The sequence below is a fragment of the Hemiscyllium ocellatum genome, chromosome 14 (genome assembly GCF_020745735.1).
Source record: "Hemiscyllium ocellatum isolate sHemOce1 chromosome 14, sHemOce1.pat.X.cur, whole genome shotgun sequence".
Classification (NCBI taxonomy): Eukaryota; Metazoa; Chordata; class Chondrichthyes; order Orectolobiformes; family Hemiscylliidae; genus Hemiscyllium; species Hemiscyllium ocellatum.
Genome location: NC_083414.1, coordinates 73,339,400 through 73,357,220, shown reverse-complemented (window position 1 = coordinate 73,357,220; position 17,821 = coordinate 73,339,400). Strand labels below are relative to the sequence as shown.

The 17,821-nt window shown below is 47.1% G+C and overlaps 1 protein-coding gene across 2 annotated transcripts in view; it reads left to right on the top strand.

The window, feature by feature from the left end:
* The window catches only part of plxnd1 (plexin D1), a 115,804-nt gene that overhangs the window by 57,706 nt on the left and 40,277 nt on the right, over positions 1–17,821 (top strand). For both annotated transcript variants that reach the window (XM_060835796.1, XM_060835795.1), the window contains exons 12-21: positions 30–120; positions 1,957–2,120; positions 2,918–3,069; positions 3,378–3,477; positions 7,242–7,381; positions 10,136–10,306; positions 10,956–11,046; positions 13,871–14,098; positions 15,255–15,401; positions 17,569–17,683. In XM_060835796.1, the coding sequence (XP_060691779.1) occupies positions 30–120; positions 1,957–2,120; positions 2,918–3,069; positions 3,378–3,477; positions 7,242–7,381; positions 10,136–10,306; positions 10,956–11,046; positions 13,871–14,098; positions 15,255–15,401; positions 17,569–17,683 (1,399 nt within the window). The remainder of the gene's footprint in view (positions 1–29; positions 121–1,956; positions 2,121–2,917; positions 3,070–3,377; positions 3,478–7,241; positions 7,382–10,135; positions 10,307–10,955; positions 11,047–13,870; positions 14,099–15,254; positions 15,402–17,568; positions 17,684–17,821) is intronic.

Here is a 17,821-nt window from a genome sequence, read left to right as displayed (position 1 = left end):
ATCCCACCTTTTCTCCTTTCCTCTTTCAGCTGTTCACATTGAACAGGAGCCGTTTGTTTCCAGTGCAGCTGAGGTTGAGCGGGGACCACAGATTTATCGACAATCCAACCACCACCTCAGGTTTCACTGACCAGTGCCTTCATGATAATTAGTTGGGGGGTGGGGGGGGGGGGGTGGTGTGAGAGGTAACAGCGCGGTGATGGGGGAATGGCGGGGGATGGTGACTGCCATACTCGGCAGGACACCCTTGACATTTTGACGCGAGCTGGCTTTGAGCAGGATGTGGTGAGCACGAACTGCCCTCCCCTGTGTTACCCACACTGAGACCACCCCTCGAGAATCAGAGATATTTGAAGTCGAGCAGGGTTTGAACTGCGGTCAGTGCCAGTTTGTGGGGGGAAGGGGGTGTGTGTGTGTGAACCAATTGAGAAGGATCCTTTGGAGCTTTCTATCCTCCAGCATTGATTAACTAGGATTGAGATGGTGGGGGGATGGTGTGCCTGGGGAGAAAACTGGGCAAAGGTCAAATCCTTGGAGGGTGCCCCCCCCTTGGTGCTCCTTTCCAACCTTACCCCCATCAGAGCCTACTTCTGCTCAGACTTGTTCTGTCTCTTTGTTGCCAAAGGACCTCAGCACAAAGTGCCCTCCACACACCTCTCGAATTACCTGGATCCTGCTTGGCTCTGCCCTCATAGTGAAGCGCTGGTGCGTCGGGAGGTCCAGCGGGTGGTTAAGACAGAGTGTTGATCAGACTGGGCGTTGCCAAGCCTGTGCTGCTGTGATGGGTACACATTGTGTGGGTAGGCCTGACCTACCCAGAGCCAACCAGAACCTGGATCATGGGCCGCTCAGGTCTCTGGCTGGAAGGCACTAGGCCGAGGCTCAAGCTTGTGAGAATAATGTACCAGGCTGAGGGCCCAAGACTGGCCTCTGAGCCTGTGAGATTGAACACACCAGCAGCTCCTTCCCCTGGTCTCAGAACAGAGCGGTCAGCATCTAGTCACTGGTACCTCAGCTCCTCATATTCCAGACTGAAGCAGCAGCAGGTGAGGTACCCTTCAGGGCAGAGGAGGAGAGGGGAACAGCCATCAAAAATCAAACCCACCCAAACAGTACAGCACAGAGTCCCTGTAACCTCCTACCCTTAATGAATGAATTATCATACATACACAAAGTGAGAGTCAAGGTGGAATTAGCAAAGAATCGAGTGCAGAAAGGACTACAGTTTTGAAATGCTGTCTAACACCATGCTGTCCCTATCCTGGGAGTCTTTAATGGGGACAGTGTTGAAGGAGACTTGCTTTGTATTGAACCATATGCTGTCCCTGTCCTGGGAGTACTGAATGGGGACATGGTTGAGGCAGCTTGACTCTATATCCAACCTGGTGCTGTCCCCGTCCTGCAGAGTGTTCAATGGGGACAATGTAAAGAGAGCTTTACTCTGGAATCTAACCCCGTGCTGTCCCTTTCCTGAGTGTGTTTAATGTGGACAGTGTAGAGTGAGCTTTATTTTGTTCAAACCCTGTGCTGTCCTTGGAGTGTTTGATGGGGGACAGTGTGGAGGGGGTGGGGTTTTTACTCTGTATCTAACCCCATGCTGTCCACCGTTAAACGGGGATAGTGCAGAGGGAACTTTACTCTGTATCTAACCCCATATAACCTTGTCCTGGGAGTCGTAGATGGGGACATCATCAATGGAGCTTTACTTTGCGTACTGTCCCTGTCCTTGGGAGTGTTAGAGGGGGACAGTGTAGAGGAAGCTTTATTCTGTATCTAGCCCTGTGCTGTTCCCGTCATGGGAAGTCTTAGATAGGGACAGTGCTGGGCTTATGATCAACTTCAGTCACGGGAAGAATATTTCCCGTAAAACGATGCTCCTCAATGCTCAGGCTGTTTGCATGGATGCGTTCCCTCAGTTTCATCACTAACTGCTGCATTCTGTGTGTCTCTCTGCAGTGGAGGTTTATAACTGTGAGGTTGGGAGATCTGACTGCTCTGCTTGCTGGGGTCGGGTTGACTGGGGTCACAAGTGTGCCTGGTGTATGAGCACGAAGAGCTGTAAACTGCGTTCTGAGTGTGGAATGATCGAGGCGACCTGCCCTGCTCCTAAGATTCATCAGGTGAGTAATTCCTGACATGTCACGCTCTGCCCAGACCTCGCTCTGGATTCCTTTGTCAATAATATCTCCCTCTCCATCACTGAAGCTCCTCTGGTTCCCCACCGAAGCATCACCGTTAATCAGAAACTCAACCTGTATACAGTGGCCATAAGAGCAGGTCAGAAGGATATAGAGAGTAACTCATCTCCTGACCACCCCAAAGTCTGTCCAAGGCACTAGTCAGGAGTTTGATGGAATAATTCCCACTTGCCTGGATGGGTGCAACTCCAATAATACTCAAGAGGCTCAACACCATTCAGGACAAAGCAGCCTGCTTGATTGGCACCACATCTACAAACACCCACTTCCTTCACCCCCAGGCACTCAGGAGCAGAAGTGTGTAACGTCTACAAGGTGCACTACAGAAATTCACCACAAAGACTCTTACACAGCACCATGACCACTTCCATCTCGAAGGACAAGGGGCAGCAGATATATGGGAATACCACCACCTGCAAGTTCCCCTCTAAGCCACTCACCATCCTGACTTGGAAATATATTGCTATTCCTTCAGTATCGCTGGGTCAAATGCTGGAATTCTTTCCCTAAGGATATTGTGGGTCCACCTACAGCAGGTGGACTATAGCGGTTCAAGAAGGCAGCTCACCACCACCTTCTCAAGGGCAACTAGGGCAATAAATGCCAGTGGTGCCCACATCCCGGGTGTGAATTTTTAACTGTGAGGTTTTGAACCAACTCTGGTTAAATGCTAACCTCTCAATGAGGAGGAGGCTGACTAACTGCTGGTTGTCTTTCAGATAGAGCCACTGACTGGTCCTGTAGATGGAGGAACCCTCCTCACGATTCGAGGCCAGAACCTGGGCCGTAGGTTCAGCGACATTGAGAGCGGCGTATGCATTGGTGAAGTGGCGTGTGTGCCTGTGCAGGACAGCTACATCGTCTCTGAGCAGTGAGTAATTCAACTGGTGGCAGTGGATTTCATAAATCCCCTCTCCCACCTCCGGATGGTTGGTGTGCATGTGTGAGTGTGTGCATCTAAGTGCGTGTGTGCATGTGAGTGTGTGTGTGTCTGCATGTGTGTGCATATGAGTGTGCATATATATGTGTCTGTGTGCATAAGTGTGTGTGTGTGAGTTAGAAAGGGAAAGAAATAGGAATTGAAGAGAGGGGGCTGTGAGGTGATATGGATTGGATGGTGAGGGAGACTTGTGAGAAATGGTTTGCCTTTCTGCTGCCTGGTTGTGTTCCTTTCTGCAGGATTGTGTGCAGCACTAATGGAGCGAATCAAGTATTTACAGACTCTGTGACAGTGAAGGTCCACAAGGAAGGTCACTCCAGCCAGAAATTCTCATTCCTGGTAAGTCTAACATTCTCCTTTCACCACATATAATTCCCTCAGATCTCAATATTCTCTGTCAGCTAGAACAGCCAGGAGGATACTGTCAGAAAGCACGAGAACTGAATGATTATCATTCGGTAGGACCGAATTTAGATTTTTTAGATAAAAGACATTTTGGTCTTGCACACATCAGGACAATTCATGCTAAGTACCAATCTAAAGGGGAAATAACATTCATACTGTATAAGAGGAGTGTTGTTTGTTTGTAACTTGCCATGGAGAATACATCAGTTAGTGATGACTGACAATCAACTGCCAAGCTCAAAGCTAGAGAACAGAGAAACCTTGATATTGGGAGGGTGGATAGTGGCCGTTAGTTCATTCCCTTTACAGGGAAAGGAGCAAACTCCAAGAAATAGTTAAAAATGATGGACAGGGGGGTATATAAACAACAAAAATAAGGCATGGAAACATAACTTTGTGAATCTTCAAAATAAGTTATCATTTCATGTTTTAGTTTTGTTTGAATGTTATTATTTATATAATTATTTATAAAAATGGGGATATCTATCATTATCTCATATGTTTTGTAACTAGGGAATAGTTGGTGGTTGTATGTAAATAAAGGAGTAATGAGGTGAGAATGGGGAAGGAACTCTTGTTGTGCAATAGTAATGTCCCTGGCACTGAGACAGGAAGGCTGGATTCAAGTTCTTCCTCCTCATAACGTTTCTTAGCAGGTTGTAGACAGAAATCAAGCAAACGAACTTTTGTTTTGTAGTTTGTCCTGTTGTAGATTGAAATTAAGCCCTGAGCAGATAGTGTGCGATTGGACTCTGTCTAACTAACGTGTAACATCTGGTGTTGGCCATGATGGCCTGGCTTGTATCTGGGCAGATTACTAAGCGAAAGTGGGGATTGCAGATGCTGGAGATCAGAGTCGAGAGTGTGGGCAGTTACGTCAATCAGAAACGAGAGGCTAAAGGACTTTTGGGATCCTGGACGGAGTAAAACAAGGCTATAACCCAGATGGTGAATTGGAGGCATTCGGTGTCCATTAGCTCAATTGGCTGGGTAGCTGGTTTACAATGTCAAGTGATGCCAACTGCATGAGTTCGATTTCAATATCAGCTGAGGGCACCATGAAGGACTCTCCTTGTCAACTTCCCCTCTCACCTGAGGCATGGTGACCCTCAGGTTAAACCACCACCAGTCGTCTCCCACTCTCTAATGATAGAGTAAACCTCAGTGCTGCTAAGACTATGGTAACTTTCCCGGTAGACTGGAATCTAATCGAGAGGTTCATCAGATAATGAGTTCCAAACTCACTCAAAGTATCCTAATCTGTGTTTGTTTCCCATTTAAACTGCCATTCTATTTATTAAACTGAGGAAAAACAATGATTTTATTGACATTGAGAAGTCCTTATGCATTGCGTTATTCAATTTAAAATTAAATTGCTCTCTAGATAGTCAGGATTAACCCTATTGGTTCATTGGTGTGTTATAGTTTGTCTCTAACTTGGACCTATACACCACTGTGAAATTCATGACTGTCTGGAATGTAATGGACCTACTTTAATGTTATCGTCGTTTAACCCCTATCTGAACTTAAATGCTGGTGATTAACATCTCATCATTCATGTCTTCTTCCTCCCTTTGTGAGATAATTATCTCCACCGAGCACTGTTCAGAAACTGGCTCCATTCAACATCCCGACCTAGCCGTCGCATCTCAGCCTCTGCAATGGCCGACAGTCCATGATTTTCTTGAACTCACTTTTCCCAGATCGAGCTCAACCGGAATGGGAGAGTCTTGTTTTTGTAATTCTTCTCCTCTTCAACTGCCAGCTGCCCTTGACACGCCCAATTCAAGTAAATTTGCCACAGCCACACAAGCCCACCGTCTCTCGTTAGAGAGAAAGGACATGTTGTGATTTAGCCTAAGGGTCATACTGCCTCAGGTAAGGGATGAGATTGAGAAAGTGGGATATTCCTGGTTCCTTCAGCTGGTGAGGGAATCAAACCCAACCTGCTGGCGTTGGGCAGCATTAAAAAGCATCCATCCTGCCAACTCAGCTAACTGATTTCCTTTTCTGGTCTGTAACTCACTCCTAGTATCTGATATTCTGTACGAATATTTCCCACCCCCCCTTCCAAAGAACCACTTGATTAGATTCCAGTCTGCAACTCATTCCCGGGTACCGGTTATTTCTTATGTAAACTCCTCATTTAGATTCCAATCTGCAACTCACTCCTAGTGTGTCATTCTATATATAAACACCTTGAACTTATTGATTAAATTCCAGTCTTCAACTCACTCCTGAGTATCTGTTATTCTATACATGAACCACCCCAAACACCCTGACTAGATCCCATACTGTAACTCACACTTGGCCTCTGTTATTCTGTATCAGCATTCTTCCCTGAACCCCTTGGTTAGCTTCCAGATTGTAATTCAATTCAGTCTTTTTCTCTGAAGCATTTGTTTGATTTAGTACAGTTGTTCATTCTGCAATATTCTCTGCTTAAGTTGTTAATCCTTGGCCCTATTTATTGTGAAGTCTGGGTGGTAGATGTTGTGAAATTTGGCTGCTGGGAAGCCTGCCCTTGGGGATGTGGAAATTGCCAAATGTGGACTGCCCACTGTCCAGGAGGATTGTGGAAGCTTCCTGTTGGGCCTGATCTGCTGTTTGAGTCTGATTTCAACCAGGGAACATTCCAGGACCTGGACAAAGGGAGAGAGATCTCAGTGGAAATCCCAGAATAACCCGGGAAACAAAACAGGAAACAGCTGCACACTGAGCTGTAGGGATATCTGACTTAACGCAGCTCACGGAAAAGGAATTGCTCTATTGCCTTTGTGTCATGCCCTGGAATATGACTGGTCCTATAAACTGTCATTTCATCATCCAGAGTGTGTGTGTGAGATAAGGAGCAGGCTGCTAGGTAACATTGCACTCTGTCTGTCACAGTCAGAACCAACACCGGGCACAGCCAGTAATCCCCACTTCCAAATATCTTCATCAATCTGTGGATCCAGCCAATAGGACCGGATTGGGCTTGAGGGATGGACACTGGACTGGGGGGAAATAAACATTGGGCAAAGGGATGGACACTGGGCTGGGGGGGGATAAACACTGGGCAAAGGGATGGACACTGGGCTGGGAGAGGGATACTGGTCTGAGGGATACACATTGGTTTGGGGGATGGGCACTGCCTGAGAGATGGATATTGGGCTGGGAGTGAACACTGGTTTGAGGGATAGACAGTGGTCTGAGGGATGGACACTGATCTGAGAATGGACACTGGTCTGAAGGATGGACACTGCTGTGGGAATGGACACCGGTCTGAAGGATGGACACTGTGCTGGGGAATGGACGCTAGTCTGAAGGATGGACACTGGTCTGAAGGCAGGACACTGCTGGGGGATGGACACTGTGCTGGGGGATGAATACTGGACTGACAGTGTGGTGAAGTTAGACACTGGGCTGATAGTAAGATGGCCTACGGACACTAGGGCAGTGAGGGGGAATGGCTGTTGCATTTTGGGAAGGGGTTTAACATTGAGCTGTTTGTCATTGCTATGCACTCAATGTGTTAATAGAGACACAGAGTTACCCCGAACAATGTCATCATTGACTCTACTCCACTGTCTGATATGACACTGCCTTTCCACAATGATAGTTTGTTTATTGATTTGTTAGTGCGGTTAATGGGATGTTAGGAGATTGCTGCAAATTGTACTCTCGCCTCTCTTTTTGTTGGTCTTGATCCTGAGCAGCTTCCCGAGATTGGTACACTCTATCCAGATCAAGGACCCAAAGCTGGGGGCACCAGGATTACCATCAATGGCACCAACTTACACATCGGCTCTGCCCTGAGGGTCCTTGTCAATGGCGCGAAGGATTGTACAAGTTTAAAGTAAGTGATACACACATTGTTAGCCTTGGGGAAAATAGCTGTTCCTGTCTCCTCTGTGCATTTCAGTGCTGGACATATCTGACTGAGTGGGACCAAGTGAAGAGGTGGTGAGGATCACTTTTAAAGTGGGCATCCATTTATATTTCACTTTAAGCTTCCAAGAAACCTGAAGGTTAAGTACCGACAAATTGGAATTATCTCCCTCAACAGCAAACAGCATTTATATAGCACCCAGGATTATAGAGTCAGACAGAATGGTAACAGGCCCTGTGGCCCGACTCGTCCATGCCAACCAGGTTTCCCAAACCGAACTAGTCTTATTCGCCTGATTTTGGACCCTCTGAACCTTTCCTATCCACGTACATGTCCAAATGTTTTTTTAAATGTTGAGTTTGTACCCACCTCTTGCACTTACTCAGGCAGCTCATTCCATGTCCGCACCATACTCGATATTTCAAATCTTTCCCCTCTCAACTTAAACCTATACCCTCAGATTTTGAACTCCCCTGAACTAGGGAAAAGACCTTGGCTATTCACCTTGTCTATGGCTGTCATGATTTTATAAACCTCTATCACATCACCTGTCAGCCTCCTACGCTCCAGGGAAAAAAAGTCCCAGTATATCTAGCCTCTACTCAGGCCCTCCAGTCTCGGTTACATCCTTGTTGATCCGTTGAGTACCCTTTCCAATTAATTAACGTCCTTCCCAGGTCCAAAATGATATGTAGTACTGCAAATGTGTCCTGACCAATGTCCTATAAAGCTGTAACATGATGTCCCAACTCCTGTCCTCAATGCTCTGACCGTTGAAGTCAAGCGTGCCAAATGGCTTAGAACCTTAGAGAGTTGTGGGGCTGGAAGAGACTGCAGAAACAGGAAAGGGACAATGCTGGAGGGAGATGCCAACATTGATGACATAAAAGAAGGGAAATGGCAATGGTGGCTGTACACAAGAGGAGAGAAAGAGACTTTTAAAAGAAAATTAAAGACAAATGCCAGCAAAGCAAAATGAATCAAAACGTAGGACATACTGCATGATCTGAAATGACTGACTTCAACACTGAGTCCAGAGGATTGGCAAGTGGTGGATTGAACGTTGAGGTGCTGTTCCTTACTGGGCTTCACTGGAACCATACATCAGTTTGAGGATCGAGATGTCAGTGTGAGGGGAAGGTGGAGAACTCTGAATGGCAGTGTCGGTAAAGCAATTGTCTAGTCTGTGTTGGTCTCTCTAATGTAGAGGAGATCGCATTGTGAGGAGTGAATAGATTAGATTGAAAGAAGTACTCATAAATCATTGCTTCACGTGAAAGGAGCATTTGGAACCTTGGACAGTGAGGACAAAGGAGGCCACGCAATTTCATCTCCTGCGATTGCATGTAGATGAGCAGTGGGAAGAGATGATGAAGGAGTGAACTGGGCTATTTGGTCTAATCGATCCTCACAGAATGCTCACAAGGAAGAGAAGGGGCAAATGTATTTGGTAGCAGCATCCCACTTGTTACGACACAGGGTAAACCCTCCTGCTTAATTTAAACCAGCAACACAGAAAACATTCATCCCATGCAGTAATCTATGAAAATTCATGAGTCTAAGAACTATTTAAAGTAAAAATTAACAACTTTATTTCTTAAAATATAACAGAGAATAATTAACTAACAACTACTTACAACTCCTTCTTCTAACCTATCTTTTACCTTCCCCTTCGACCATACTAGTCCAATAAACCCCCCCGATTAAAATTTACCAAAGATTCAAGTTTTCAAAACCAGCCAGCTGTCAAATCTTCTATTTGGATCTTCCTTTGTCTTCTTTGCCTCTTCTTAGAGATTATGTTTCACAGGTCACAGATCGATAAAGGTACCTTGAAGAGAGCTATTCTCCGGGCAGTCTGCAGATGTCTTGGTTTGGCAGATCTCCACCCAACTGTTCAATTTTCCCCGGTCTTATACCACCAAAGCATTGGGTTGTGTCATTGGCTTTTAAGATTGTCAATGTACTCAATTCAAACTTGATTGGAGTTTGGTACTTTTCGGGGTATAATTTAAACTGATTGGCCTAATTTGAATCTGTTTTGTTGTTTCCAAGCAACCTAGCTAATCTAGTTTTCAACCGACTGTTACATTGTTACCTTGTTCAGAACACTTGGTGCTGAGTCAGGTAGTTCTGCTAGCTTTTAACTCTCTTAAAGGTACAGTACACCCACATCTTCACAACACACCGGAGTAGGAGAAATGGAGGAGGATGATCCTGATAAAGAGGCTATTTGGAAACTGGGTTGGAGGAGGGGGGGGGGGAGTGTCCATGGGAAATGAATAGACCCAGTGAACCCCACAGAGTGAAGCAGAATCTCCACCACTCCCTTCCATTTACCCAACCCAATGCCCATTCAGCAGATACCCCCTCCTATCAGCTCCTGTGTGACACACAATTCGAAGAAATCTGTACAAACTCACTTCTGAGTGCCCTTAGCTATCAACTCAATTCTTAAACAACCACTGATCTCTCCCTTACCAAATCTACCTCTTCCTCACTATAAGCTACAGAGAAAGCAGCAACACTTTCTAACTGGTTCGCAGTTCCAGTCCCACATTCCCTTCTGAGGAATTCAGTCCTCTTCCAAGATGGGATCCAAGGCTTCCTTTTACTATGCCAACCTTTCCAATGGAGCTCCAGCCCCTTCCTGTGACTGAGTTTTTCAGCTCAAGCTTCAGAGCTGTGAGGCTCAGACCTGTTCTCCATCTCTTTGTTCAGACGGACGGGGAGGTCGATCGTCTGCGTCATGCCATCGTTTCATGTCACTGAGTCTGCTGTTCCGATATGTGTCCAGTTTGAGAAGAAACATTGCCTCAGGAAGAACATGACCTTCTGGTATCGGGAAAACCCACTGATCGAAGGCATCAGTCCCAATACCAGCTACGTCAGGTAAGAGAGGAGTATGTGGAAGGGAGATTGTTAGATTTACGTCCCAGATTCAGCATCTTATAAAAGGCATCCTTATATCATAGTGTTTGAAAGCATCAAACTCTCTGACACTATAGTACCAGTTCACTTGCAGCGTGGCACATTGTTACTGCTACAATTGAAGTGTTAGTTCAGGTCTAGGCCAGAGCCTGTAATACAGAAAGATGCCAGGAGCTGTTGTAAGAACCTATGAATCATTCAGGATTTTGCTCACCTCCCAGCCCTCAGTCCTTCTCGTTCTTACATTAAGGGAGCTCAATGTAAGGATTGTCTCATTAAGGGACAATGATCTTGGCTGAAGGTAAAGACCCCATAACTGCTGCATCTTGGATGGATCGGATCAGGGTAAACAGCACTGTGTGGATGTGAAGAAATGTCTCCCTGTTTGGGAGATTAACAGCAGAGTGATTGAAATATTGCCTCTGTAACTGCAGCCTGTATTGCTGAGCTCACCACTGATGCAGTTTTCTGTTGTCCATCTCACCAGCTTCCCCAGATGTTTTGTCCAAGTGTAGCTCACTTCCACCTGCAGAGGGGAGGGACCTTGTTCAGCAAATTTGGCAGGGGGGATAGGGAGGGGCTGTTGTAACATCCTCCTTTTGTCCCACAGTGGTGGAAGGCGTATCACAGTGACCGGACAGAGATTCCGCTTAGCGCAGAGCATCCTCATGGTGATTGAAGACGGTGGGAAAGCCCAGTCAGTGAGTTTCTAACCCTGCCTGCAATTGATCAGTCTCGGCACAGCTCTGCGTTGACAGAGCTCAGGTTCAGCTGGTTAAAATTTGAGTTAAATATGATTATGAGTTGCTAGAAAGGCACAGCAGGTCAGGCAGCATCCAAGGAGCAGGAGAATCGACGTTTCAGGCATGAGCCCTTCTTCAGGAATGAGGAAAGTGTGTCCAGCAGGCTAAGATAAAAGGTAGGGAGAAGGGACTTGGGGGAGGGGCGTTGGAAATGCGATAGGTGGAAGGAGGTCAAGGTGATGGTGATAGGCCGGAGTGGGGTGGGGGCGGAGAGGTCAGGAAGAAGATTGTAGGTTAGGAGGGCGGTGCTGAGTTCGAGGGATTTGACTGAGACAAGGTGGGGGGAAGGGAAATGAGGAAACTGGAGAAATCTGAGTTCATCCCTTGTGGTTGGAGGGTTCCCAGGCGGAAGTTCTGGGCAGAGGAGATGACCTGGGGTGTGTACTGGGCAGAGGGGATGAACTCAGATTTCTCCAGTTTCCTCATTTCCCCTCCCCCCACCTTGTCTCACCTATCGCATTTCCAACGCCCCTCCCCCAAGTCCCTCCTCCCTACCTTTTATCTTAGCCTGCTGGACACACTTTCCTCATTCCTGAAGAAGGGCTCATGCCCGAAACGCCGATTCTCCTGCTCCTTGGATGCTGCCTGACCTGCTGCAGTTTTCCAGCAACACATTTTCAGCTCTGATCTCCAGCATCTTCAGTCTTCACTTTCTCCTTAAATATGATTATGTTGCCTATCCACATCATGTGCTGTCAACGGAAGGCTTTATTCTAATAACTCGCATATTTGGGTGTGTTTCAAGAGAGAGCTTTGTCCTTCAGTGCTTTATACTGGGGCATGTGGCTGTATGAGAGGGTGTCATTTACATTAGATAGGGCATTTATTAATGGAGGGAGTGTAAGCGACAGGGAGAGGGAGGGGCCTCTTATGGTGGGGTGGTAGTGACCCTATCTCTGAGCCAGGAGGCATGGATTCAAGTCCCACCTGGCCCCAGATACGTGACGTAACATCCCTTAACAGGCTGAATAGAAAGTATCTAGACAGGGACAGGGGGGCAATCATGGAGACATAGGGGTCACTGATAGAGAAGAGGGAAAAACTGATGGAGAGAAAGGAGGAGATACTGACAGAGAGGAGGGGAAAACTGACTGAGAGAGATCGGGAGGAATACTGACAGAGAGAGGGGGAAATACTGACTGAGAGGGGTTGGATACTGATGGAGAGATGGGAGAATACTGATGGGGAAGGGTTAGATACTGACAGAGAGAGAGGGAGATACGGACAGAGAGGGGGGGAGGGAGATACGGACAGAGACAGAGTGGGGTGGAGATACGGACAGAGAGAGGGGGGGAGATACGGACAGAAAGGGGGTGAGAAACGGACAGAGAGAGAGGGGGGAAGATACGGCCAGAGAGAGGGGGGAGATACGGACAGAGAGAGAGGGGGGATACTGACTGAGAGGGGTTGGATACTGATGGAGAGGTGGGAGAATACTGATGGAGAAGGGTTAGATACTGACAGAGAGAGAGGGAGATACGGACAGAGAGGGGGGGAGGGAGATACGGACAGAGACAGAGTGGGGTGGAGATACGGACAGAGAGAGGGGGGGAGATACGGACAGAAAGGGGGTGAGAAACGGACAGAGAGAGAGGGGGGAAGATACGGCCAGAGAGAGGGGGGAGATACGGACAGAGAGAGAGGGGGGATACTGACTGAGAGGGGTTGGATACTGATGGAGAGGTGTTGGGTACTGACAGAGAGATAGAGGGAGATACTGACACAGAGGAGGTGTATACTGATGGAGAGAGGGGGAGATACTGACAGAGCGGAGGTGGATACTGATGGAGAGAGGGGGAGATACTGACAGAGAGAGTGAGGAATACGAACAAAGAGAGAGGGAGGAGATACAGACAGAGAGATGGGGGGAGATACGGACAGAGAGAGAGAGGGGGAGATACAGACACAGAGAGAGGGGGGAGATACGGACAGAGAGAGAGTGGGGGAGATACGGACACAGAGAGAGGGGGGAGATACGGACAGAGAGAGAGTGGGGGAGATACGGACACAGAGAGAGGGGGGAGATACGGACAGAGAGAGAGTGGGGGAGATACGGACAGAGAGAAAAGGGGAAGATACAGACAGAGAGAGTGGGAGGGAGATACGAACCGAGAGAGGGGGGGGGGGAGATACGGACAGAGAGAGAGGGGGGATACTGACTGAGAGGGGTTGGATACTGATGGAGAGGTGTTGGGTACTGACAGAGAGATAGAGGGAGATACTGACACAGAGGAGGTGTATACTGATGGAGAGAGGGGGAGATACTGACAGAGCGGAGGTGGATACTGATGGGGGGGGGGATAATGACAGAGAGGAGGTGTATAATGATGGAGAGAGGGGGAGATACTGATCCAGAGGAGGTATATACTGAAGGAGAGAGGGGGGGATAATGACAGAGAGGAGGTGGCTACTGATGGAGAGAGGAGGTGGATACTGATGAAGAGAGAGAGGTAGATACTGACGGAGAGAGAGAGAGGGGGATATTGATCGAGAGAGAGGATGATACTGACAGTGAGAGAGGGGATACTCACGGGGGGGTTACTGATGGAGAGTGGTTTGATACTGATGGAGAGAGAGAATGATACTGACAGGAGTATCAATGCACAAGGCAAGGGGAATGTGTGCATGACTTGTGGAGGAGTCGGGTGGGACAGGGACAGTGTTAGATGAGAGAACATGAGATGGGTGAGAGTGTCACTGACATGTACTGTGTTATCTCTAGGTCTGTATCATCGAGAGTGACTCCATCCTAACCTGCCCGTCACCTCCATATCCAGTTTCCACAGTGAATGTTCACTTTGAGGTTAATGGGATCCGCTATAAAAAAGCAGCAAGTCTGGCTCGTGCCAGTGCAGCCTTTACACTGCACTATTACAATGACCCCCATTTCTATCGTAAAGAGAAACTGATTAAACACCATAAGGGAGAGCCACTCACCCTGGTGATTGAGGTAAGGACACCTAATTTCACCTTTATTCCTCTTTAGGAAGGTCTGTCCCTCAATCACAGACAATTCTCAATCCAGGGACTATTCATAACTCACAGTCCAAGATCACAGGGACCACTGTAGAAAGATAAAAGGGAAATCAGCCAGGGTCCTGTCCTTAATCACTGTCCAGTGATCCCTGGGTTAGTGAAAGAGAGGGAGGATTGTCAGTCAGGGTTTCTGCACCAGATCCCTGGGTTAGAGAGGGGGTGGGGGGATTGTCAGTCAGGGTTTCTGCTCCTGATCCCTGGGTTAGAGAGTGGGTGGGGGGATTGTCAGTCTAGGTTTCTGCTCCTGATCCCTGGGTTAGAGAGGGGGTGGGGGGATTGTCAGCCAGGGTTTCTGCTCCTGATCCCTGGGTTAGAGAGGGGGTGGGGAGATTGTCAGCCAGGGTTTCTGCTCCTGATCCTTGGGTTAGAGAGGGGGTGGGGGGATTGTCAGTCAGGGTTCCTGCTCCTGATCCCTGGGTTAGAGAGAGGGTGGGGAGATTGTCAGCCAGGGTTTCTGCTCCTGATCCTTGGGTTAGAGAGGGGGTGGGGGGATTGTCAGTCAGGGTTCCTGCTCCTGATCCCTGGGTTAGAGAGAGGGTGGGGGGATTGTCAGTCAGGGTTCCTGCTCCTGATCCCTGGGTTAGAGAGGGGGTGGAGGGATTGTCAGTCAGGGTTCCTGCTCCTGATCCCTGGGTTAGAGAGGGGGTGGGGGGATTGTCAGTCAGGGATCCTGCTCCGGATCCTTGGGTTAGAGAGGGGGTGGGGGGATTGTCAGTCAGGGTTCCTGCTCCTGATCCCTCTCAGTCACTCTTTGTCACTCCCTTGTCACTTGGTCTCTATATCACGATGTTCTATCTTTCTCATGGTCTATATTCTGTATTCTCTCTCTCTCTCTCTCTTTCTCTAACTCTCTCTCTTACTCTGCTTCTCTCTCCCTCTTCCTCTCTCTCCTCTTTGTCTTCCTCTCTCTCTCTCTCTCTCTCTCTCCCATCTCTCCATCTCTCTCCTTCCGTTTCTCTTTCCCTCTCTCTCTCTCTTCAACCCCTTTTCTCCCTCTCTCTCTACATTTTAGTCTGTATTCTCACTGCATCATCTCTCTCTCTCTCTCTCTCTCTCTCTCTGTCTTTCAGAAAATACAAGACAACTTGAACCTAGCCCCTGAAGAGTACAAAGTGATGATTGGCTCCTTCCCCTGTGATATCTATGTTGTGAAGGGAAAGATTCATTGTTCAGTGAATGTCTCTTTGGAATCCGACGAGAGGCAGTTACCAGTGTCGGTGAGTGGAATGGTGACTGAATCTTTAAACTGTTGCCCCTGGTCTGGACTCCCCAGTCATCAGGATCGTCCTTTCTGTGTTTACCTTGTTAGAATTTTATAGGTTTCTATGAGGTCCCACCTCAGTCTCGGAACTCCAGTAAATATAATCCTAACCTATCCAGTCTCTCTTCATATGTCTGTCCCAGAAATCAGTCAGGTAAACCTTCATTTCACTCCCTCCAAAGCCAGAACCCCCCCTTCCTTAAACAAGGCACACTGCAAACAATACTCCAGGTGTGGTCTCACTAATGCCCTGTATAATTACAGCAAGACATCCCTGCTCCTGTACTCAAATCCTCTCACTACAAAGACCAACGTACCATTTGCCTTCTTCACCGCCTGCCACACCTGCATGCTCACCGATAGTGACTAGTGTACAAGGACACCCTCGTCTTGTTGCACCTTTCCCATTCCCAATCTATCACCTTCCTGATGATAATCTGCCTTCCTGTTTTTGCTCTCAGAGTGGATAACCTCCCATTTATCCACATTGTGCTTCAGCTGTTGTGCATGTACGCCCTCAGGCAGCCTGGCCAAATCACACTGCAACATTTCTGCATCCTCCTCACAGCTCACCCTCCCACCCAACTTTGTGTCATCTGCACACTTGGAGATATTGCATTTAGTTCCTAGATTTAAATCATTCCTACATACTATGAATAGCTGGGATCCGAGCATTGACCCCTGTGGTGACCCACTAGTGAGTGCCTGCCATTCCTATTGTTTCCTGCCTGCTAACCAGTTTTCTATCCATTTCAGTACATGACTCTCAATCCCATGTGTTTTCATTTTACACATTCATCTCGTGGAATTCTGTCAAAAGCCTTCTGAAAGTCCAAGTGGACCACATCCGTCAGGTCCCCTTAATCAAATCTACTAGTTACACCCTCAAAGAATTCCACTAGATTGGTCATGCGTTGATTTCCTTTTCATAAGTCCATGCAGACTCTGTCTGATCCTGTCATTGCTTTCAGAGTGCTCTGCTATTAAGCAATTTATAATGGGCTCAAGTATTTGCCTCCCGATCAATATGACATCATACTGATGTCAGTCTAACTGTTCTGTAATTCCTGGATTTATCTCGGCTTGCCTTTTTAAGCAGAGGGGCTATATTAGCAACCCTCCAATTCATAGGGACTGTTTCAGAGCCTATAGAATCTTGGAAGATGACCACCAATGTATCCACTATTTAGCGAGTTTTGATAAGATTTGAAGCTTAGGTTGGGTTTCTGGATGTAGGTTTGCTCATTGAGCTGGAAGGTTCGTTTTCAGACGTTTCGTCACCATACTCGGTAACATCTTCAGTGGGCCTCCGAATGAAGCACTGCTGACGATTCCAGCTTTCTATTTATGTTTGGGTTTCTTTGGGTAGGAACCAGAACTCTGTCAACAAGCACATTGACTTGGACCCGATTTACCACCCCCTGAGAAAAAGAACAGGAAATGGCATCACAATAGGAAATGACATCAACACAGGAAATGACATCACCAACCCATGCATTTAATTGTCATCTCTTTGTTTCCCATTATAATTTTCCCTGTTTCCAACTATAAGCGACAAATCTTTTTCTCTTCACAGACCCATAGAAACATTTATGATCAATTTGTATGCTCTGTGTAAGTTTATACTCATACTTAATTTTCCCCTGTTAATCAAACCCTTTGTTTTTCTTTGCTGAAATCTAAATTGCTCCAAGTCCTCAGGTCTGCTGCGTTTTCCTTTGGCCAATTTGTGTGTTCCTTCCTTGGATCTAACACCATCCCTAAATTAACCTTGTGGTCATGGTCAATCCACTTTTCCTAATTTGTTTATGTTGGACAGGAAGGAACAATTGTTCAGTTCCTCCTTGCACTCTTGAGATGTTTGCCATTGTCTATCCACTGACATTTCTTTAAGTAATGTTCACCAATTTATCATAGCCAGCCCAAGCTTCATAACATCATAGCTTCCTTTTTTAGTACTAAGACCTTTAGTCTCCGAATCACCTACATCGCTCTCCATCTTAATGGTCATTATGGTTTAATAAATCCTGGTATATACTGGCATACTTTGGGTTGGTAGATGCTGGTGTACACAGGTTTGATGTGTTGATTTTCTGGACTAACACATGTGAATTGTGTTGCAGGTACACGTAGGGAAATACAATGAGACCATTGCAATGGTACAATTGAGTGAGAGCGACTTTTCCATCATCATGTCCATTGTGGTGTGTGTGGTGTTGCTGCTGGCCTGTGCTATTGGTAAGAATTTACCCCACATGTGGGAAAAGGCAGCATTTCTCAGCAGCAAAGCAGACTCGATGGGAATTATACTTGGGGGAGCTTCTGTTTCACGTGACAGGGGAATTGACGCAAAATTAACAGGGAGGCGATACGGTG